General features: G+C 32.0%; 1 protein-coding gene across 3 annotated transcripts; it reads right to left on the minus strand.

Annotated features, from left to right (window-relative positions):
- LOC115877499 (Y-box factor homolog) lies at window positions 1–25,230 on the minus strand. 3 transcript variants are annotated; one of them, XM_030893696.1, is made up of 6 exons: window positions 25,049–25,230; window positions 23,670–23,767; window positions 18,565–18,731; window positions 9,196–9,401; window positions 3,016–3,272; window positions 1–796 (listed from the first exon to the last, which is right to left on the minus strand). In XM_030893696.1, exons 1-6 carry the CDS (start codon window positions 25,119–25,121, stop codon window positions 719–721), a joined length of 879 nt encoding a protein of 292 aa, XP_030749556.1. In that variant the 5' UTR covers window positions 25,122–25,230; the 3' UTR covers window positions 1–718. The 3 variants fall into 3 exon arrangements, with proteins under 3 accessions (XP_030749556.1, XP_030749555.1, XP_030749554.1); XM_030893695.1 differs by having other exon boundaries at window positions 9,202–9,401; window positions 18,553–18,731; window positions 25,049–25,229; XM_030893694.1 differs by having other exon boundaries at window positions 18,553–18,731; window positions 25,049–25,229.
- Window positions 25,231–25,447: the final 217 nt, after the last annotated feature.

Consider the following 25,447-nt stretch of genomic DNA (forward strand, 5'->3'; position numbering starts at 1 on the left):
TTGAGAACAGCATTTATTTCCCAGTTTACAACATCCTACAAAAACAAGTATGAAAAAAATACAGTAAAAATAAATAGTCCATTCAAAATCCATGAGATTATAAGTTCGTGCGACGAAGTCGCCCATTTTATAATAGTTAATCACAATATGACTAGCAAACCCGAAAAACCTACAATTTATAAAAGAAATAAATTTATCACTCATCGCGAACACTATATTCTCCTCCGATGGAAATAAACTGTTCCATTTTTTTTAATTTTTACGGATTTTTTTGTATTTTTCTTTTTGTTTTTTTCTCGTCCCTGTTTGTAAATTGGAAAGATTAAAGTTAGATGTTTCAATCTTGTTTTTTTGCAACGGCATTGAACCTTAAAGTGTTGCATTTTATTAAAATAATATATAAGTTATGAAAACGCAGCAAGACATAAGGTCTTAAGACATTTCATTAGCGAATTTAACAAGCGCTGCTTTCAGTCGGGTTTCATTTATACAAATCATCATTCTTATAAAAAACTTTATAGAATTATAAAAAAGTATCAAAATGTTTTGTTTCAATAGACCGTCCTGAAAGCAGGGGCGTACTGGGCAAAATAATACACAACTTTTACTTAAGCTGAAGATAAGGTTTAATCATATAAATCGCCCAATGAAATGCCTTTTGTCTGCTAGTAATTAAACACGCCTTGTTAAAAATAAAAAGTGATGTTGAGACTGGCGTTTAAGCCGTGCTCTCATTAGTTGTGTTCTGCACTGGCTGACTGTCTTCGGTCTTGACAGGTGCAGTTGCTTCTTGGGCCTGAAACAAATGATTTCATATCAATAAGTATCATACCATCGAAGTCTGTCCAACGAGTCGGAGAAGATTTCGACAGAAGACATCTCAAAAATGTCAGAAATTGAATGTACGAATAATTAAAATGACAGACAACTGTCACTGTCAAATTTCCTCTCGTTGTACAGTATAATTAAATTTATTTAGAGCTGTCGGTAACAGCGATCAAAATACGTCGTAGATGTATTTTGATTGCGTTGGTTAGGCGTATTTTGATTGCGTTGCTTAGTCTCTGGTGCAAGTTTTTTTTTTGTTTATAGATTGCACGCGAAATACTCGATCGATTTTGTAGAACTGTTATACATTATTATAATTTGTACGTTTTTGAAATTTAGGTTAAATTATGCTATTACTTAAGAACTTATTCTCGAAAGTTACAAGTTTATAATAAAAGATAAGAAAATATCCTACGATTTAAATTTGGTGGAAACTGTGGGTTGGAATTGGAGAGTTGCACGGTACGGCTAAACGCAAGTATAGCACGCCATTTAAAAAAGTTCTAATTATGGCCTATAATATTTTGATTTTCCTTTAAAATGATTTTCTCACTCCATTTTAATTATAAATAATATTATTTTATATATTATTTATATTTTATATTATAATATTTTTTTTTCTCATCTACAGTATGTCCCCGGATGGTCTTTACAAGAGGAAAAAAACCTTTTTTATTATTGACATTTTGAGAAAAATGCATTCTTCATAAAAATTGTTGCTTGTTCTGAAATGGTTATTCCCGTTCATACTTTTCGAAATTTCCATACAGTTTTAGAGAAAAATAAGAAATACATGAAAGTATGGTTCAATTTCATCTAAGTCTTAAAAATCAAAAAGCGTTTCTATGGTAATATAATTTCGATTTCATTCTTTGATAGATGGTTATTATCAATTTTGATTAACGTCATATTCTTTGCTGTTGTTAAAGTATCACATTTTCCGACAACTATTAGCACCCTTTCTGTAGCATTAAACTAAATAAATGTTGTGCTTCTTTTAACATTTTAAAACAGTAAAAAATATGACGTTAATTAGAATGATATCAATACAAACTTAATAATTAGAATTATATCAAATATAATACAAACTTAAAATGTCTGATAAAATAACCCTTTTTCAGCAGGACAAGCTGAAAAGAAACGCCTATTTTCATCAATCTATTTAGCACAAATTTGGATACATTCAAACAAATTGAAGATTGTGGGAATGTGGACATTATTTTATGCAAATATGTTGATAAGTACATAGAGCAAAAGCGATATCAATTAAACTTTTAGTTACATAATCGAGGGCGCGATTTTTAAATGCATTGTTGCCAAATGGCTAAATAGCTGACTAACTGGAATTTAAATTTCCCGCTGGTGATTCAGTTGGTAGGTTTGCTGTAAAAAAATGTCAAGGTGCCACGTTTATTTATTTATTTACTGACATTGTCATTCGTTTTGACAATTTAGTTTTGTATTACGAGTTTTTGGTTTAAATGAATTGTGTTGATACTTACATACAACAATATTTATAATTCATTTATGTTAGTTTCCTAAAATATTTTGATTAAAAGGAAATATGTAAAAGTGCGCAACATTGTGGCGGACTAGCCTAATGACATGGCTAAAAGTTTATATGGTATGATCTATATCTTATGCTTTCCGACAAAAGTGGCACAATTCAAAATTTTGTAATTTCTGGTTTTTCTAACCGATAGTAATAAAAACTTTTTAACGAGCAATACCGTCCTAATTTAAAATTAAATAATTCACCGCTAGGTGTCATGCGGACCAACGGTCACTTTTTGATTATTGGAATATGATTAACGTAGAAGACTGTACCAATTTAGTTGCGTCATGGTTGCACATCATAACATTTGTGTACGTTGGATCATACTTTTTGTGAATAAATATTTGAGACCCGCTTTACAGAGTAAAGAGTCGCAAAACAAAAATGACTGTGACTTTTTTTTAATATTAAATACCTAACTTTTTAAAGGCAATAGGTATTAAAAGTGTATCTAAAACTATACTTATTTACTATCAAACTCCATCTTAAAGATTAGTTAAAAACTGGTTGTGTAAGAAAACATAACACGATTCAACAATTTTCAATTGCCTCTACTGTAAAGTTTATAAATTTTGCATTGAGCCGCTTTTGTCGGAAAGCAGCGATATATGGTTATGAATAGGAATACGAACCTTGGGTGCGCCGTTGCTGTCAGACTGGGAGTTGGCGTTGCGCTGCCTGGGCGCGCCGCGCCTGCGGTAGCGCTGCTGCCGCTGCTGGCCTCCCTGGCCCTGCTGCTGGTCGCCCTGGCCCTGGCTGTTCTGCGACGTGGGGCGACGGCCGCCGCCTCCGCGTCCTCCGTGGAAGTTGCGCCGGAAGAAGCGGCGAGGCGGGCCGCGCCCCCGAATCGGAGCGTCACCGTTCTCATCAGGGTTGCCCTGGTAGGCATCTGCAATTCAAACGGAAACAGAATTAAAACAAATACATTTTAGGCTTGGAGTTCAGGGAAACTGAGTCCCATATAGTCTAAGAGCTAGCAAAGTTTTCGAGCAAGTATTTTAAGAAAGCTGGCTCTTTTATATATCTTTTACTATGATCTCTGGAACAGTATGCAGACTGTCTAGCTGCCGATACACGTTGCGTTGACTATTGCGCATCGGAAGAAGACCCTATATTTTTTTTATATAGTCCGTTAAATTCTAGTATTGAATATAAACTGAGCAAGCCTCCATAGCGCGGCGCGCAGAGGTTCCGCCTATGAAGCAAGGAGTCAGAGTTCGAGACCTGTACACACAGTATTAAATATTTGTTTTTTTTTTTGAACCAGCAGAATTATTTAATACTTTACTATCAGAATATAAACGAAAATAAAATAAAAAAGTTTTATACCCCGAGCCGGTCTCGAACTCCCGACTCCTCGCTTCATAGGCGGAACCTTTTCGCGCCGCGCTTTGGAGACTCATTCGGTTTATTTTCAATACTAGAATTTAATGCATTAATAAAAAATATAGGATCTTCTTGCAATGCGCAGTAGTGAACGCAACGTTTATAGACAGCCAGACGGACCGCGCGCTGTTCTACAGGGCATAGTAAAAGTCAAATCAAAGAGTCAGATGTCTTAAAATACTTGTTTTCCCGACGTTACTAGCTCTCGTACTAATAGTCCCATAGTCATTTTTCCGTTTCCGAAACTAGCGCAATCGAACAGAATTAACCTCGTGGGAAACCGGATGTGAAACCTGCAACTCCGTTCTTAGTTGCATCCTCTCAGGATAATTTAAAGAAACTGTATCATCCTGGCAAAGTTATGCTGGATAACATAAAAGATATAAAAGTTGCTCAGCAATAAAAAACATAAAGCCTGTGCCGATTGTCGATGCCGTGTGCAGAACGCTAACCAAAAATTATGACCGAGGGTCATATATTTTTGGGTCAAATATTTTTAAAATATAATTGGTCATAGCAGGACACTTAGTACATTGTGACTAATACAATTGTTTTGTATCAGAACTCATTTTGCTGTTGTTATTAAAAAAAGAAAAAAAAATCTACATGTGTGATAAAATAACCCTTTTTCAGCAGAAAAAGCTGAAAAGAAACGCCTATTTTCATCAATTAATTTAGCACAAATTTGGATACATTCAAACAAATTAAAAATTGTAAAAATGTGGACATTATTTTGTGCCAAATATGTTAAAATACACATAACGCCAGTCACTCAACACCAGCAAGCAACTAATTTACGATATTACCAGACTTAGATTTCGAATTTAATTCAAATAAGTAGTATATATGTAGTTATCAAATTATATTTGATTGAAGTTTAAGTACTTTGAATAGATTCATAAAGTTTTCATGTAATTTTATATCTAAAATTATCTTGTTTTGATATAGCCTAAGAGCTGACGACATATTTAGGGAACATATTTTAGGCAAGCTACAATAACTAAAAATGTATAGTTTATTAACTGGTGAACCCAGAATCCTAAGTCTGGCTGGGAGGTTGGGGGTATTTCGCTACTGCGCAACCCATAACATTTGCAAAAAAATAAATCCAAAAAACATCCTTTAGGCAACTTGAAATTTGTTTATTCTTAAATTTTAGCATCTATTTAACCTAGAAATAAGTGTGTCAGACTTTTTTTCGGGTTTAAAGTGTAACCAGACCATTCCAAATATGTTTAATTATTATACCTGGAAAACATACTTTAGGCATTCTAAAATTTTTACAGCGTGTTTATTAGATGATATTAAAAAATATGTGTTAATTGCCAGACGAATTCAATGAGATTTAATACATGCCAGACGCGAATAAAGATTTTAAATGAGCGCGATAAGAAAGTCTTATGAGTATCTATAAGCGCGAGAAAGATAGTTTATTGAGACCCGGTCGGCAGCCGATGCGGCTGACGTAACAGCATTTTGGAGTCGTAAAAAAACTAACTAATATTGAATAAATAAAAATAAACATTTTTTAATAAAAATGTATGATTGAAATCCTTTCAATAAGAAGACTTTTTAATTTAAGTATTTTGTATCTGAAAGAATAAAAAGACGAATAATTATTTAAAAAATAGCATAATATAAAATCTATTTCTTTCAAACGTCACAAAAGTATAATTATTATTATACTTTTGTGACATATTATATTATTATTAATTTTTGCGACCTGATTGACAATATAAAAGTCATTTTAACGCCTAAACATAAAAGTAAAGCACTTTTACTTAATTTTGAATCTATTTAGAAAGATTAACAATGGTAGGTACTTTAATAAAATTCCAGAATACTTATTTTTTTAGCACTGTACACGGTACCCTTTTGTCGGGGCTACGTTTTCTGGTGAAACCACTTCTTTAAATTTTAAAATATGTTGGCGCACTTTTAAAAATTCTTTGCAATTTTGTAGTCTGCCTTCATCAAAAACAATAAATTTGTCACTAGTAACTTTTTTACAAACTACACAACTTAAATGTTTTTTTATCCATTGTGATTTAGTAGTTAGTAGCGAAATTAGTAGTTACTAAAATATTTATTTGCAGTAATTATTCTAAACTATTTACACTATGCACGTCAATATTTAATTTATAAATACATATTTGTACATGGTAACTTAATTCCAACAAAATAATCTCTGAATTAAAAGTCTGCAAATAATTGAAATGAAACCGAAAAAAAATTGTTTTTATGAAAATTTGAAGTACATACTCCAAAATACTGTTACGTCAGCCGCATCGGCTGCCGACCGGGTCTTAATAAACTATCTTTCTCGCGCTTATAGATACTCGTAAGACTTTCTTATCGCGCTCATTTAAGATCTTTATTCGCGTCTGGTAAGTATTAAATCCCATTGAATTCGTCTGGCAATTAACACATATTTTTTAATATCATCTAATAAACACGCTGTAAAAATTTTAGAATGCCTAAAGTATGTTTTCCAGGTATAATAATTAAACATATTTGGAATGGTCTGGTTGCACTTTAAACCCGAAAAAAAAGTCTGGCATACTTATTTCTAGGTTAAATAGATGCTAAAATTTAAGAATAAACAAATTTCAAGTTGCCTAAAGAATGTTTTTTTGGATTTATTTTTTTGCAAATGTTATGGGTTGCGCAGTAGCGAAATACCCCCAACCCCCCAGCCAGACTTAGGATTCTGGGGTCACCAGTTAATAAACTATACATTTTTAGTTATTCTAGCTTGCCTAAAATATGTTCTCTAAATATGTCGTCAGCTCTTAGGCTAATAGTTTTGATATTAAGCTCAATACTTTTACTGAAGTATGTATATAATATTTTCGGCTATATATTAAATTTTAAGCTCACTGAAATATTTATTATGAATAAGTGCTGGGAAAACCCAGTTTTTACGATAAATAGACAGGGTTTTCCTTAATGACATGCTAATATTTAAGGGGACGATTCTTGGTCCTATTCTAAGAAAATTTTATATGAATGTACGTCCAAGAATATAATATCAAAGAATCACCCCTTAAATATTAACATGTCATTAAGGAACAGCCTGTATACTTGAATATCAATATTCTAAGGGTCAAAATGTGGAAGAGCATGCGGGAAAGAAGCTAGATATACAAATTACAAATGAAGCGATTAGATGCAAAAATCGTATAAAGCACGACGCATAAATTTTGCGAAAATGAATATCAAGAAATTCGCAAATATATTACCTTATCAGAGACAACACTTGAAAAACTTAATCTTTTGTACCCCCAGGGCCCGAATTCTGTAACTTTGACATAAAAACGTTACGCTTTCAAAGCGGTGAGCGAAAGTATGCGAAAGCGGAACTTCAAGCAGTCGATTTTGGTATTCTCGTTGCTGTGCGAATCGTTTTCTGGATACGCGTTGAGCACATATTGACAGCATCGTAATTTCGCAGGTATCTAAGAGTCAAATGTGACTAAAACAATGAAAAATGTCAATGTTACGTGAATTTTATAACCTATTGTTGAGTTATGTCAACCTATTTTTCTATGGATATGTCATTATTCTTATTATACGACGAAATGTTGAAGACGCTTCTCAGCATTTTCGATGTTTTGAACAATATTTATAGCTACCAACTTGTAATTTGTCGATTACTTTATTGAGGAATTTATAAAAAAAGTAGTAATTTTCACTAAAGAGCAAGATGACGCACAAAATCACAATTTTTTCGATTTTCACTGACAGTTCGACAAGCAAAACGATCCTTTAAGGCAACCGTTTTCAAAGCGCTCAGCGCAATCAGTAAAGACGCTAAGCACGTCAGACGAGAATACCGAAATCGTTGATTAAGTGCGCGCTCAGCGAAAATTAACGTCATATACGCTGAGCGTCTAAAAGCGGTTAGCGTTTTCAAAGTTACAGAATACGGGCCCAGGGCCCGAATTCTGTAATTTAGAAAACGGTAAGCGCTTTCAGACGCTCAGCGTATATGATATTAATTTTCGCTTAGCTCGCACCTGACTACCGATTGAGGTATTCTCATTTGATGCGCTTAACGTCTTTACCCATTACGCTAAGCGATTTGAAAACAGCTATCTTAACGGATTGGCTTGTCGAACTGTCAGTAAAAATAGAAAAAATCGAGATTTTGTGCGTTCTCTTACCAATTTGTGTACTTGACCAATTTTTTAATTCTGCGTCTACAAGAGAAATATTATGCAGGGTAATGCATTTAAAAAATTGAGATACACCATTATAAACATTGCAATCTTGGACATGCCATAAAAAATATCGTGTATGAGATTATGAAAGTGTTTCTTCGATGATTTATTTTGTTACCCTTGGTGCTTAGGAAAACATAGGTAAGTAGTTAAGTAGTAAGTTTCAATTAGTCGTAGAAGTTTGCTCACCTAATTTTAATGTAAGCATTCAGAACGTCATAATTAGTGGTAGAAATTTTCAATTAGTGGAAAAAGTTAACAAACTTGACTTTTCCACTAATTATACTTCAAAATTTGCGAGGAATGTCATTTTGGCCTTTGATTATCACCCGTCAAGAAAAATTTTGGTTAGAAATCAAAAGTTGATTGTTTTATAAGCTAAATATTATGCTTTCTCTATGGATACAACAGACTACCGCAAGCTGTTGCTAGGATATTTTATTAATTTTAATTGTCTTTTTTAGACATTGTGAATGATCGTAAACTAAAAAGTATAAAGTTTAATTGAAACCACTAATTTATTTCACTAATTAAGAGGTTCTGAATGAAGCTTAACTTTCAATTATTGGAAAAAGCTAACAAACTTTTGACTTTTCCACTGATTATACTTCAAAATTTGCGAAGAATGTCATTTTGGCCTTTGATTATCACCCGTCAAGAAAAATTTTGGTTAGAAATCAAAAGTTTATTGTTTTATATGCTAAATATTATGCGTTCTCTATAGATATAACAGTCTACCGCAAGCTGTTGCTAGGATATTTTATTAATTTTTAATTGTGTATTTTAGACATTGTGAATGATCATAAACTAAAAAGTCTAATTGAAACTACTAATTTATTCCACTAATTGTGAGGTTCTGAATGAAGCTTAATAAAGTTAAATTCACTTCGGCTTTTTACCACTTATGCTGAACGAATGTTTTCGCTGAACAAGTTCACTGTAAAATCGACAGGTGAGTCAATATTTGGACAGTTCAAAATTTGCATGCCATTTCTGTTTCCAACGACGATGCACAGTGTAATCCAAAACGCCGTATTCTTTCCTTACGGCGTAAACGATTTTTAATCATGTTTCACTTAACTTTAAAACTGCCAGGAAGTACGTATCTTTGGGGGTCAACACAATAACCGAAATAAACATCATTTTGCATCTAATCGCCTAGACTTATCAACTAAAAAAAGTAAGAGAGAAAAAAATACCCACACATACCTCTGGGGGGCCCCATGAATCCCCTCATGTAGCCGCCGCGGTAGCCGCCACGGCCTCCTCTGCGCGGCCTGTAGCGACGCGGGGGCCCCTGCTGCGGTCCGCCCTCGCCGCCAGATTGGCCGCCGTCCTTGTCGCCATCGCTCGTGTCGCGCGGGCGGCGGGGAGGACCGCCCCTTCCGCCACGGCCGCGTGGGTAGTACCTGGAAGGAAGAGGAGGCAAGTTAGATATATTGTAGAAAAATGAGGAATGGGATGGATTAAGTGGATTTATACTTCAAATGTGCTGTAGTAGAAACCAACTTTATAGTCCCAAATCCTAGGGCCGCTAGTCATTACTTATTTTCTCACAAATAAAATATGAGATAATGTAGTACCACAGATTTATAATCTTTGTTTTTTCTTTATTGTTTTTCGTGGTTCCAATTTTCAGAATCGGGCACTAGTTAGGTGACTAGTTTGCGCACATAGCACGCCCACTTATGGCCTCTAAAATTGTGCACAGCGCCTGACCGGCACAGTTATTAAAGAGATATCGGAAAACCGAATAGCGTCATCCAGTATTTACGCGTACCTTATCATGGTTACGATATGCGCGAGTCAACGCAACACCCGCTAATAACGTTACCGCCTGACGTAATTTGCGGATCAATTACACCAAGCGCTCTTTCTAAATAACCCCTGATAACGTTTAAAAATTGCTTAAATGGGCATGTGCGGGTATTTGACAACCGGAGCCGGCCGGCGGGATCTTTTATTTTAGGTTATGTTTGAATTGTTTTGAATTATTGCTTTAGTTTTATTAGGTAATTTGATATTTAAGTAGCTGGGATTAGTTTTAATTAAATAAATATGGCCCAAAATATGGATTCCACCTCTTCCAATACTAAAGAACCTATAAAGAGTCTTAGGTTTACAGCAGATGACGACTTAGCCCTTCTAAGAGAATTTGTTGCTTGTTGTCCTAAACCCATTGGCAGACGTTGAACAATAAAGCACTGGAAATAAGCAATTTAGCCCTTTAGTTTTAAAATACCTAGTAAACAAAACAATTTCAAAGTTTTAAATTCAAGTTAGGTTAAGGTTAAATAGCGGACGCGACGCGATCAGAATTCTTTCCGATCCTATAACTATAAATGAAGAGAGTTAATACCACCTCACGTAAAGGAAATAACACCTGGCCTTATTAACGTCCATGCACGCTATTCGGTTTAGCGATATATCTCTATTACGCTGTTTATTGTTATTTTACGCGAGTTTATTTTTGCGCACAGGAAATTTGACTCGTTTGCACATCGTCATAAAAAACAATTTTCGTACCACGAATTAGGGACAAGATTTTTATCTGTATACTTATAGGATACCTAATCTGTGGTAGTACTGTCTGTTCAGCGATCGTTCAACGTTACGCAAGTGTCTTATATTTTCATAAACAAAAATATTTGTATTTAATTTTTAATCAAATTTTAAATCTTGTAATCATTAGCTTATAAGAGAATAAACAACCCACTACAACTTGGCAACATTGTTGGATGCCCGCAGTGGGACGTAGACGCTAGTCCAAAATGACAATCTCGCCAATATAACTGATTTTTTGACAACTGTAATATAACCTTATTTTTTGGTTGACAAATTAGGGACATTTATCGCTAAGAGGAAAGGGGTATTCTTACTTTAAGATTTACTTATTTAAAATTTTCAATTTATTAATTTGGTATTTTTTTTCCTTCACAATAAATAAAATACTTGCAATAATTATAATCACACACAGACACTGTTCACACATTAGTAAAGTATAAATCAGCTTAATTCATTCTACTATATAAATAGTTTTAATGAAAATGAACTAAAACAAAAGGTATACAGAGTGGTCCAAACTGTATTCCCGAAACTTCAGCAGCATATTTTACACATAAAAATAAGTATAAAAGTTCGTATGAACTTGTCCTAAAATGCTTCGTTTCGGAGATACAAAGTGTAGAAGTTTCATTCCTTATTTGCATGAAAATTGGTTTCTAGAAGTTTTTAACATGAGAAACTTGATTTTGATGTCAATATATGACCCCTATCTACTTGTCAATTATGACATGCATTGACTATTTCAATTCCAAATATCTGAGAACCGTTGCTCGTAGCGGCTTTTACCAAGAGACCTTTTTTACGTGGAAGAAGGCACAATGTGTATGCATAATACAATGTATTTCACTCAGTAGTTTTATACAGGTACGAACAAAAAGTTACTACTTATTTCACATGTCAAAAAAACACGCAGACACCAATTTTTATGCAAACATCAACTATAGTTTAAAATTATTTGAAAAAAAAATCGAAATAAAAATAAAACTTCTACACCCTGTATCTCCAAAACAAACCATTTTAGGACATAAGTTTATACGATTTTTTTTTACTGATTTATATGTGCAAAATATGCTGCCCAAGTTTCCGGAATACAGGGCCACCCTGTATATCAAATCAACAGTAGGTTCCACAATATTTATTGTTTTAGGTGAGTAATTAAAGGTTCCATATTAATATGTTAATGATCAATTAGAATAATTAGTAAGTTTAGTTCATTGAAAAAAAAGCAAAGTTTTTTAATCCTGAAAAATGTATAATCTATATTACTTAAAATTGATATTTAACTCTTCAAATTTATAGGATATTATCATGATATTATCCAATTTAGTTTTTTTTTCCAAAAGCACATTTCAAGAAAATTTTAATAATCTTCAATATAAAAACTTAAATTTATTTATTTATATTTTTGAAATTATTAATGAATTTTATATTATATTCTATTATATAAAAGCATGTTTAGTAGTGATATTACACCCGGTATAGGGTGATTTACGACGATGGTAGGTTAGATATTAATGTAAAATCGATGCGATTTTTGAAAATTTAGATTTTTACAAAACACCTGCTTCATGTATGTACCTAAATTATTTTTAGCGTTAGTGTTGCCGCTTCGTTTAAAAAGTAGTAGTGTCTTTCAGATAAACGAAAATATTTTATTTTATCTCCCTGTGTGATATTCAATGGGTTCCTTTAAACAGATCATATATATCCATTTTCCTTAACCTATAATCCATATTTCAGATTTCAATATGCTGAAAATAATTTAGACCGATTTAGCAAATAGCTTTATACAGGGTGCTACAAATTCGAGGTACGAGCATTGGTATCTCGGTAACCGTAATAGATACGAACATGGTTAAATTTGGGCAAAGATGCGCTTTAGGATGTTCACCAAGATAACATCAAAAAAGTTTTAAAAATTTCAAGGGTTGCTGAATTTTTTGGAAAAAAATCGATTTTTTTGAAAATCAAATTTATTTTTTCCGGTCGTTACTTTTTAGAACATCAAAAAACTAATTGCACATTCTCATAGCCACTTTATTAGAGTTATCTGATGGTATTTTTATATTTTCAAATTAGCTGATAATTTGTGAGATACAGAGGCCAACTTAATTTTTTTAAATACGGACCTGCATTTTTTATTTCAGGTTTTGAAAGAACTCGGTCTCCTGAGTACAATGATATGCCACACTTGATACTTTTTTTTGTTTTGGGTACCTTAACAATAACAAAACTATTTAATTGTTATTTAAAATAATTTCAAATCCGGCTCTGGTTTTTTAATTTCTTTAATCTGATTATATTCATCACAACAATATTGATCAGCGCTAATTAACATTGAATAAGGAAAATCAATGAAAATTGTTTCGGACATGTGAAATCAATACATTTCAACATTAAGAGTACAAAAACAATTAACAAGTAATAAAAACCAATTAAAGAGTACAAAATGCATTCGGAAGTATAAGAAGATTTGTTCAAAGAGCTATAAATAAGATTGAACGAAAAACAAATGTGTGCATTATGGAGGGTGGTAACCCTTTCGAACATGAAGAGCATTAGAAACTAGTTTGTAGAAGTTGATTTATTTATAATAACTACGATTAATATTATGGATATTATTAGATCGTACACTGAGATTTCAAATTCACAATAAAAAAAGTTAAAAATAATAGATATCTTTAAATTGCTGACCTGGATATTAATTATTTGAATCTTTCAATTGGCGCGAGTATTCAATGTTAATTGACGCTGATCAATATTGTTGTGCTGAGATCAGATTAAATAAATTAAAAAACCAGAATCGGACTTCCAATTATTTTAAATAACAGTTAAATAGTTTTGTTACTGTTAAGGTACCCAAAACAAAAAGAAGTATCAAGTGTGGCATATCATTGTACTCAGGAGACCAAGTTCTTTCAAAACCTGAAATAAAAAATGCAGGTCCGTATTTAAAAAAATTAGGTTGACCTCTGTATCTCACAAATTATCAGCTAATTTGAAAATATAAAAATACTATCAGATAACCCTAATAAAGTGGTTATGAGAATGTGCAATTAGGAAAAAATAAAATTGATTTGCAAAAAAATCCGGTTTTTCCAAAAAACTCAGCAATCCTTGAAATTTTTAAAACTTTTTTGATGGCATCTTGGTGAACATGCCAAGGCGCAACTTTGCCCCAATTTAGCCATCTTCGTATCTATTACGGTTTCCGAGATACCAATGCTCGTACCTCGAATTTGTAGCACCCTGTATATAAGTATATAAAAATCAAAATTTTCAAAAAAATATCACCACTTCCACAGAAAGGGCTAGACTACCCTCCCCTGAATCACCCTGTATGTCAAAGCGTATTTGAACATAAAGCACCATTAATACTTTATTAAATTATTTAGGTCGTCCAGACTAGACACCCACCTTACGGAAAATATGCCAAAACCAATTAATTATGACAAAACTGTTACCAAGCTGTTCCTGAAACTACAGAACGTTAACATTCTTAAAAAATGTCTGATCTCATTCAAAATTTCCTGATTCTCGGTAAAAAATACATTAAACTCAAAGTGTTTTTAAAGTAACATTAAATGTAACCTCTGACTCTTGGGTTTATGCAAATTTGTAATATCGCACGTATAGCAAAAATAATAAATAGCATAAAGATTAGTTTTAGGTTTTCGATGCATTAATTTTTGATAAGATGTCAGTACCATGTTTTAGTTGTTGTATATGTAACGGATAACTAATAATTTCCAAACCATTTTGGATTTTATTTCAAGTTTTATTAAATCGTACCTACTCAGTAATTAACGTGCTTCGTTTGTCCGTTAGAGGACACATACCAGGTGCGTCTCAAAAGTGGCTCACGCCTATAACTTTTATTTTTTTAGTTAAAAAAATTAGATTTGGTATGTTAGTATATGACATAAATTAGGATTGATTGACGTATTAAATTGTTTTCGGTCACTTCCTGTTTCACCGCAAATGACTACAACTTTTGATTTTTAAACGGCACCCTCGGTATTTTTTTACTTTATTCGAAAGAAAATATCACTCTGAATGGAATGACATATCATATGTCAACTTTTGACATTTTCGCATATGGTTTATTTGAAATTATAACTTGCGGTTCGTAACAAAAATTTGACTCGAAATACCAAGTGTGCGGTATCAAATTATTCGTAAAAAAATGCTTTTCCAAATATGCTAATGAGCCACCCTCGTTCCATTTGAAAAAATTGAGATATGATTAAAAATACGATTTGAGCATTTTCTAACTGGCCAGTACAAGACACTAAAAACATTAGACGATCAAATCAAATTTTCCAAGGCTCCTTGATTAAGAATTAGTGTTTTTAAAATAGCCATGGCACTCTAGATTAAATTTTAAAATACGATTTTTTATTAAGCGAAAATGTCAAAAGCTGACATATGATATATCATTCTATTCAGAATGTCATTTTCTATCGAATAAAGTAAAAAAATACCGAAGGTGCCATTTAAAAATCAAAAGTTGTAGTCATTTCCGGTGAAACAGGAAGTGACCAAAAACAGTTAAATACATCAATCGATCCTAATTTATGTCATATACTAACATACCAAATCTCGTTTCTTTTTTCTGAAGAAATAAAAAAAGTTATAAGGGCGAGCCACTTTTAGAAGAACTGATATTTGAACTATTTGAAGAACTGATATTCAGATTTGAATGGGATTTAGGCTGAATATGTCTTGATAAGCACTTATGTAGTAAATACTACAATGGCCTTTTTACGAAAAAAAAAATAGTCCTCCCTGAAGTTGGAACATTTTTCTACTAGAATTTATGTTGGGCTAGTTTTCATCTTTCCCGGATTATTGTAAAAGTCGAATGTTACAGCGCTTAACAACACATAGGCATCCAAAATCTCATTCAATTCGGAATAACGGTTATGTTGGGACACCCTGTGTTATAAAAAATAAATTGAATCATAAACATTCAATACCAGCGGTTTTTAGATATTCATTTCTAATTTACCGCCCACATCGTTATTAAAAAAATAGTCAATTAAATAAAACTTTATAGACATTCCATTGAAAATTTACCATTTCTTTAATTATTACTCTGAAATCATTATGGTGATTCAAGATTTAAAAAAACGTAAGATATTTAAATATCCACAAAACTAAATATAGCAGCTTATGTAATATAATAACTCTTCTCTAATAAATCGAGCAGAAAAACCAAAAAATCTTAAAAACTTCCTGATTTTTTAAAAATAGATCTAAATTATAGGTCAAAGACTAATTTTAACATAATTTTAAGTATGGACAATATGAATATTTAGCAATTTTGTTGCAGACAAGATAAAAAAACGCTATTATAAATAATATGCACTTAAAAAAGAAAAAATGTGAATAGATAGATAGTTTAAACATATGTAATAATGTTTTTTTAAGTAATTGAAGCAACTTCGAAAATTGACAGTCATAAAATTTAGCGCTGTACTTCCTTTAATAAAAAGATGGGACATTTTTTTATTAAAGTAATATTTGCACTATTAATACTAGCTAAATTAATTATTGTAAATACTTAAGCAGAGTAAAACATTTTCCAACAGGCGGGCAACATAAAATTGTGAAAAAATCAGGGATATAAAAGGGCTAAACTTAGGTATGCATATGACATTAAACACAAAATGGGTTTGGAAGAATTGCATGCAGAATCAAAAAATAAACCGTAAGTACCAGAAAGTTGAAAATATTTTGAAAAAGAAACCGTTGAAATAACGTTAACTTAAAACATTCAAATTTGTATCTAAATTAGTCCTAAAAAACTTTTAAAGAACCAGTTGCGTAAAGAAACTCTGTATTCCTTGTTGCTGTGAAGGAAACTTAAATTGCTTAAAACTTTATGCTGATTATTGCAATATGCCAAAACTGTGTTAAACCGATAACTTTCGAACTTAACTTCTATAATAATGGTCAAAAAATAATGTAGTCACGACGAAAATAGATATTTTAATATATTTAAGCTTTAAAGACTCGACTGCAGCTGGTAGAATTATTATTAAATATGTTTGCTACCATGAAAAAATAAAATATCAAGCTTTTAAGCCAACAAGGTACACTATTCGAACAGATGTACTAGAATCAGAGACATACAGAATACAGGTAGGGAGAATGAGCATGAATGAACGCAGAAATTCTAATGATTGTGGCCGCCATGTTCCTGCCTAGGTCTATAGGAGGAGGTCAGAAAGTAATAGCGATTATAAGTTTCTTGACGGCCATCTTTAGTTAAGTCTTAAAAATATATCGCGTTAGACTACTACAAACACATGAAGTGAATAATTATCTTTATACCAAAAGGAGAAAACAGAAAATACTCTAAATTGTAAAATTACAATAAACAATAATTAAAGTCAATTTTTATCATACTTCAACGCACTGTTTAAAAGTTTTGAACACTGTTTAAAAGTTTTGAACACTGTTTAAAAGTTTTGAACACTGTTGAACTGTTTAAAAGTTTACATATAAGAATTTCTGACTTGTTATTTTATTTACCTGTTTAAACCCACAATAATTATTCTTAAAATTCTGAGTATAATGAGCCATGATTAAAATATTAAATGAATAGTAAAATTGATTTAAACTAACTACCTACTAATTGTTAAATTATTACACAAAAATACTAAAAACAGAAGAATAGAAAACCCACTTATATCAGTCTATAAGTTTAAAAAAAACACAAAAAATTAGAACACATTCCAAACTAATCTCCAAACAACAAATGATAATAGGACAACAAGAAATGATAATAGGACAGACAAAAGACAAAATTAAACTCAAATCAACTATTATTATTATTACTTATTGATCTCCCCTGTAGACCTAAGCACGTACATGGCGGCCACCATAGAATAAAAAAAATTGGCCGCCATAGGATAAAAATTTTTTTGGATACGCGCTCATCAAAGCTTATTCTCCCCTACCTCAAGGTGTTTCCTAAGAAGTCTAAAAAATGTTCATGTGTAGATATGTTTTCAAAGAAAAAAAGATTATATGAATATAGGGTTTAACGTTGTCCTTTTTGATTTATGAGCCCTAACAACTAAATGTTCGGAAAAACAAAAATTTATTGAAAACTTTGATTTACATAAACTGAATTATTAAATTTAATAACTACATTAACAATACATTAAAATGTGTCATTTCTAATGAGTATTTAAATTAGTTTGGTTTCTATAAACATTAAAATAAACTGCAGGGGAATAAATAAACAAAAATATTGCACAATATCGTGATAAGTAAATGTTCGGACATTTTAAGAAAAAACTATTTTAATATGGCGTTACATCGGGGCATTTTAAGAAAAAAACTATTTTAATATGGCGTTACATCGATCTACGTTTTTAGAACCGCTGCAATCCTGTCTGGCATTATTTTTATTAAGTGACATAAGCCAATTTTGCAATAATTCATCTAATGTCATCGTCAAATGGGCAACGGTTTGTTGGAAATTTTCAGGCATTTTTGTTTCATTTTATGCCACAACGCCTCGTTAACATTAAGGTTCGAACTATTCGAAGGCCATTAAGGGACCTTAATGTTATTGTCCCTAAACCATTTTTTAGTAGTTTTAGCAATATAACATAGAGCAGCGTCCTGTTGAAATATAAAATTCATGTCCTGGTAAAGATCTCTCACACTTGGCACAAGATTTTTCAAAATTTCTGGATTTTTTTACTCAGTAATTGTACCTTCTAACACGTCATACCTTCCTAGACCCATTGTGGACAAACACACTCAATTCATAATGCCTCTAGGAAATTGCACTGTACTTTTGAAGCACTCTTTATCAAATACACACTCTAGCGGTGTTTGACTTTTTTTAGACTACTTAGGAAACACCCTGTTTATCTCTGACTAGAACACTCTTAGTGGATTTGTTTCTATTTTTAATTGAAAGGTTATTTGTTAAATTCGTTCTGTTATTGGTTATTAGTTTAGTGGTGTTACCATAATCGGTACCGGCGTCTATCTGCTGCGTAGGGCGATCCGCGGACCGGTTCTCCATTGGGGCCCGTCACGTTGGCGGCCTCGTTGCCCTTTTCTCCGACCACTACATTGAATTCCACTGTTTCTCCGTCCCCTACGGAACGGACGGCCTTTTTTGGGTTGTTCTTAGCAATCCCCGACTGAAAATAATATTTAGGAATCAGTATCAAAGATATTATTTATATTAATAATTATTTAAAAAAGAAATAAAACTAAGTTTAAATTGATAACAGGTGTTTTTTTAGACAAGTTTTAAACAATCCGAAATTTGGAGTTGAATTCATGTTTAAATCAATAAAAACTGTTAATACCATAAAAACACGTTTTGTTTAAAAAAGAAACATGTTTTTTTCAACCCATAAGGGCCTAAGATAATAATCCTGGCCTCAGAAAACTAAATAGTTTATTATTAGTTTTTTTTTTAACTAAAACAGTTAGACTGGGCTTTCTAAATTGATTCCACATAAACTTTTGTTCTATAACTCAATAAAAAATCTCATTTATTATGAACAGGGTTGGCATGATTTAAATGAAATGATTTAAATCATAATTTAAATCAAGTGATTTTTTAAATTTTAATCATGTGATTTAAATCAAATAATTAATTTTATTGAAACTTTATAATAAATCAAAAAATAACTGTAAAAGTTATAAAAATCTGTCCAAAAAAAAATATATTTCTGTAACAGATATTTTTTTGTTATTTTTAGGTCTATTTTCATGATTTTTTTAGCAAGCTGTATATAATTATATCAACTTTAATTTGTAAACTCGGTTTTTTTATAAACCTTATGCCCACTTGTACCGTTTGTATAAACTTTGTTTAAAGGCTAAACAGTGATTAACTATACATATTTTATTATAGTTAATCACTGTTTAGCCTTTAAACAAAGTTTATAGAAACGGTGCAAGTGGGCATTAGTATTTGGCATATTATACAGGGTTAATCGGGGAGTTGTTTTTTACCTTAACTTTAAAACACCCAGTGCAATAATTTGGTGTATAAATTTTCTTAAAATATAATTTTATGGTCAGAACCATGTCTCCTGAGCATTTTGTTTTTTGGATCAAAATCAAAATATAATAAAAGGAGGAAAATGTGGTACCAAAAAACAAAAATAAAAAGATTAAATCCATGTGTATACATATTTTTTATACATTGTTTCTTAATCTTTTTAGTACGGTATCGCTATAAAAACAAATGAAACGCAGAGTACTACTACTGCTATCACTTAATTTGTTAAAATTTATGCACATTTTAAGATAATACAAATTTATGCAGGAATGCAAAATTATTTTTTTTAGTTTTTCAACCACATACTCTCCATCTCAAACTAAATATTGGTCTGAGATTGCAGTCATATTTAATTAGTTAATAACACCGATTAAACTGCGTTAATAATATAAAAATATACAGGGTGTTATTGTGTCCTATTAGTCTAAGAGCTGGCTACATAAAAAACCTTATCATCGTTACATGGCTAATTTTTTGTATGAAGTATCCTTTTGTGTAGCCATTATGAAATAGTCATGTCTGCCAGCGCGATCCCGGGGCTTAAAGCGGGGGCGGCCAATCGAAAGGGTGAAATTTTGACACTAAAAATATTATAAGATACATGAGTTATAATTGCAAAAATAGCTTTTATTTATTATTAAGAAACGTGGAAAATTGTTGGCAGACATTTTTCTAGTCGCTCAAATGCCGACAGACAACGAGAAAGAGGCATGAAACTTTAAAAATTATTAAAAAATGAAATTTCAAGAATGAAAAAAAATATGGCATATTTGCATGCCGATTGGTGAAATGTCATATTTATTTATTTTAAAAGCCGTATGCAAAAGGGCAGACAAAAAGATCGTGGCTCAATCAGCTGCAGACAGTTATCAAAAGCGCGATATTACTCTAGCGCTTTATTCATGGAACCTTCCCCTAGGAGATGCAAGACCTTGTCGTTGGTGGGGAAGCTCCTGGTCAGGTGCTGGGGGGAATCCCCTCTAGCACTTGGCTTGGTCTAAGAAGCATCTCACTCATCGTCTTGTCCCTGACTGTAGTGTCGTGGCCAGGGAATTGCACCAAGACATATAACGATACCGGGCGGGGCTACGGACAGCCTCAACCTTGGGCACCGGGGCACCCCATTGTATTTTACCCCTTACTTCTACATGCGGGGCTCTGTAGAAGTGGACCGACTGTCCCTAGCGACTCATAGGAACACTACGAGATCTGATAATAATAGTAATAAAAACATCACCGGTGAAGCTGTAGGGAAACCCCTAGCACACTGGGAACAGTAACAATGAAAGTTCCAAGGGGCCAAACCCAAAGAGAACTACAGGAGAGGTGGCTGACACTTGCGTGAGACCATCCTCCGCAAGTGGCATACAAGCTACCACCTCCTCCAAGGGTCGGGAGCCTACCTCCTACCTCTAAACCCAACAGGCGACACAAGCAACCGTTTCGTCTACCCGGCCTGGGTCGTAGCTCCTCGACTGTGAGGGACACGGGTCTCCGTAGGAAGTCCTGGGACTGTATGATGAGTTATAACTCAAGAAAGGGGGACACAATAGATCTCTAAGGTCGCAGAGATTAACCCCCCTCCCACTTATTCCAATTCTAATTATTCTAATTCATGGAACGCTGGCCGCCTCATCCATTTAAGTATAGATAAATCATATAATATAATATATTATATACTATTATATTATAAATATATTTTTTTTATTATTTCAATAACGATTTTTTTTTGCATACGGCTTTTTAAATTAATTAACAATAAACATGACATTCCACCAACCGACATGCATGTATCAGGGTTGGCAAATATCATGATATTTATATAAATATCAAATATCGGATATATATCTGATATATATCCGATATATATCAAGTTTTGATATTTATTTTTGTTTCTATTTTTTATGTAAAACTGCGTTTAGTATCAAGTAAAATCAAGAGCTCAAGCAAATATTTTTATTTCAACTTAAATATTGTTGCTTTGCACATAATAGGAACAACATTAAAACATAAATATATAAAAAATATACAGAAATTCTAAAAAAATAAACAGAACTTCTAAATAATAAATAGAAATTCAAAAAAATTAACAGAAATTCTAAAAAATAAACGGAAATTCTAAAAAATAAACGGAAATTCAAAAAATAACAACAAACAAATTTATATTTGATTTATTAATTTTATTAATGGTAAATCATCGTCAGATTCGGTTAGGAGTCAGAATCAACTGATACTGTTTCTGGCAAAGTTTTTGGTACATTTGAATTGTCCCAGATCCAATCAATATTATCTTTTTTGTTTTTTTTTTGTTCTGATTGTTGTATTTAAATAAAAAGGTCAATTTTCCAGCTTTTTCGTTCCATGTTGCCTTTTTTAACGTAGAAATTTAAGAAAAGAGTTGAGTTTTCTTTTTTTATAAATATCCTAATATATATCAAGGTATAAATATCATGATATATATCAATGATATATATCCGATATATATCATTGATATATATCATGCCAACCCTGGCATGTATGCGATGATTTTCTTTTGTCAAAATTCTATGCCTCTTTCGCGTTGTCTGCCGGCATTTCAGCCACGAGAAAAATGTCTGTCAACAATTTTACACGTTTCCTAATAATAAATAAAAGCTATTTGGCAATTATAACTCGTGTACCGTATAATATTTTTAGTGTCAAAATTTCACCCTTTCGATTGGCCGCCCCCGCTTTAAGCCCCGGGATCGCGCTGGCAGACATGACTATTTCACAATGGCTACACAAAAGGATACTTCACACACACACATATATATATATATATATATATATATATATATATATATATATATATATATATATATATATATATATATATATATATATATATATATATATATATATATATATATATATATATATATATATGTGATATATGATAAGATTTTTTATGTAGCCAGCTCTCAGTCTATATTAGAAGTTCTATAAAAATCTGAAATTTTGGTTCCTTATGTAAACAAATGTGTTACCGAAATATAATATTTTTGATCATACAGTGAGTCCCCTATTGATTTGACAGCGAAGTCGGAAATAGTTTATAAAGGTCTGCCTATGCTAAATACACATGCCAAATTTGAACAATTATGAACAAGCCAATTTTAAGTAATTTAAGAAAAACTGCATCTAATTTTTAAATTAAAACTGAACAGGTAGCAATGCAAACAAAACCAGTCAAATGTCAACATACCTTAAGTTCTCCCTATGATTTTAGCATTGTCAAATGTAATCTGTTGTGCTATGTACACTACGACCTTATAGTACCTATGCTTACTGTCACCAAAATGTGTTTTTCTAATTTAAAACTGGTTAGGCTTTTGCCACATTTGGCAAAAGCCTAACGTTTAGAAAATACAATTTGGCGTTTTTACAATATTATAGAATGACAACTTAAGGTACGTTGGCATTTGTGTGGTTTTACATTATTACCTGTTCAGTTTTAATTTAAAAAAGGATGCAGTTTTTCTTAAATTAGTTAAAATCGGTTTCTCCAAAATTGTTCAAATTTGGCATGTGTATTCAGCATAAATAGGCAGACCTTTAAAAAAAATATATTTGGGAGCCAATATTTAGACAGTTCAAAATTTGCATGGTATTTCCTGTTTCCAATGACAATGCACCACCCGGTATAGACATATTATGTATGTATAATAAATTTTATGTATCATTTCAATACAAAGAAGAGAAAGGGAATCACAAAATTGTAGAGTCTATCCAGCAGAAAATATGAGTGAAAGTCAATTATTTGTCATTTGAATTCAGAAATAGACTGGCATGAAAGCTGAGTTTAAAAAACAAATATAAAAATGTTCCCCATCAAAAAACTACCAGAAATCAAAAGATTCCCAGTAATCAGTATTTGATGGAGGTACCATAATCTAGCACACTTATGACTCAAGCATCTCCTAAAAGGATCAGAGATGGATCTAAGGAGTGTGCATTTATTTAAAATATTTTACATTCCATGTTCATTTCATTTGTAATTCAACTGAGTCAACTTTGTCACATTTAAACGGTATTAACTTACCTGATGAACAAAAACATCTTCTTTAGTGTCATTACGGTTTATAAAACCATATCCACTTTTAACATTGAACCACTTCACCGTACCAGTTACTTTGGTTGCTGTAAGAAGAAAAAGTACAATGAACCTAATGTGATATTTGTCCATAAACAACTTTTCAAAAACTTTATAGAGCCCTTTAACTTGTGAAATTATTTTATGCACCACTAATAACGATTATTATTATTATCCAGTTAGAAAAATTGTTATTTTAACATTGTCATTCCAAATAATAAAAAAAAACGTGTTTAGAGTTGGCTTAGAAATAAAGACTGCTGTCAATTTATTATTTAAAATTATATGAATGTCTTTTATAGTCATTTCAAAGCCAACTATAGGTACTCCTTTCTGTTTTTTCTATCATACTGTATTTTCTTATAACTAGACAGACAACACATTTCAGATTAAATCTATCAAGAGCTATAAAAAATACCTAATAATGGTGACAGGAACAACTGCTGCTGACATAGTCTTTGAATTTCATGTAAAATATTTGACATTTATAATATAAAAAAGTAAACAATGATACCTAAAAAAACAAAATAATGTCCAAAGAAAAACTAATAAAAAATAATTGTTTTTTAAACTAAAGATAGATTTTATTTCATAGGTATTTGAAATGTGTTGACAGGTGCCACAAAAAAGTAACAAAAAATACTTTTTTCTGTCCAAATAGATTGACTTACTAAAAAACCAGTATGGTATAATAAATATTTCTGTGATAAAAATTATGATGCTGATAAAATGTAATTTTTATTAGATCAAAACACATGTATATAATATATTATAATATTCCCTAATTCTCAGCAGTGTCAGTCAATTTTCAACAGTGTCAAGCATCCTATCTCGAGTTTTTTTAATGAATTTAAGCAGGAATATACAAATGCAATATTTTTTTTGTTCAGTCTCGCGTGGGAGCACATTACAACAAAAGCGTTTTTTTATTGCTGGCTTGTACTAATAATAGCACCAAAAAACGGATCTCCATCAAGTGTTCAACATTTCCTTAAAACCCAACTAAATATTATATACCTAGTTTAGTCTGTGATTTTGGTAAAACAAACTCTTAAATCAGGAGAATAGAAATGGCGGTCTTAAAAAAAAGGATAGCTAAAAAACTATTTAAATACCAATAGGAGAATAACACTCCAAACAAGTCACTAATAATAGAGTGGTTAATGAAATTATGAATAATTATGACTACAACGCATATTTCAATGAGAAATAATATGTGTGATACAAAAAATAGTAATATCTATGACCATGTGCTCAAAGTAAAATGGACGTTTCGGCGACAGGGCCCACGCCACGATTAAAATTAAACGAATGAAAATTTATATTACCGATAACTTCTTTCTGTTTCGGTGGAGCTTTCGCTTGTTCTTGGGGTTGTTGTTGTTGCTCCGCTTCAGCCATGGTGTTATACGGGCCGGTGGAAGATGTTAAAACCGCTACCTCACCTTGATGTTGCTTCTTCCTGTCGAATTCTGATGTTGAGAGATCTTGCGATGTTCGGCTTTTTTTTAAGTATAAATAAACTTTTTCCGATTCAAGTTCGGATCGAAGCGTCTCTGTCCATCTTTTTCTCAACCGCACAAAATTAGATGTGTATTTTAGAAACGAGAGTCTTGGCTGGAATCAAAACTTGCGCAGGCTTGATTAATGTGGAGGATCTTTAAAAATATAAACAAGACTGCCAACATAAAATATATTTTTTTACATGTATGGATAAATTGTTTATC

This window comes from Sitophilus oryzae, unplaced genomic scaffold (assembly GCF_002938485.1).
Source record: "Sitophilus oryzae breed Bouriz unplaced genomic scaffold, Soryzae_2.0 scaffold_1494_pilon_pilon, whole genome shotgun sequence".
NCBI classification, from domain to species: Eukaryota; Metazoa; Arthropoda; class Insecta; order Coleoptera; family Curculionidae; genus Sitophilus; species Sitophilus oryzae.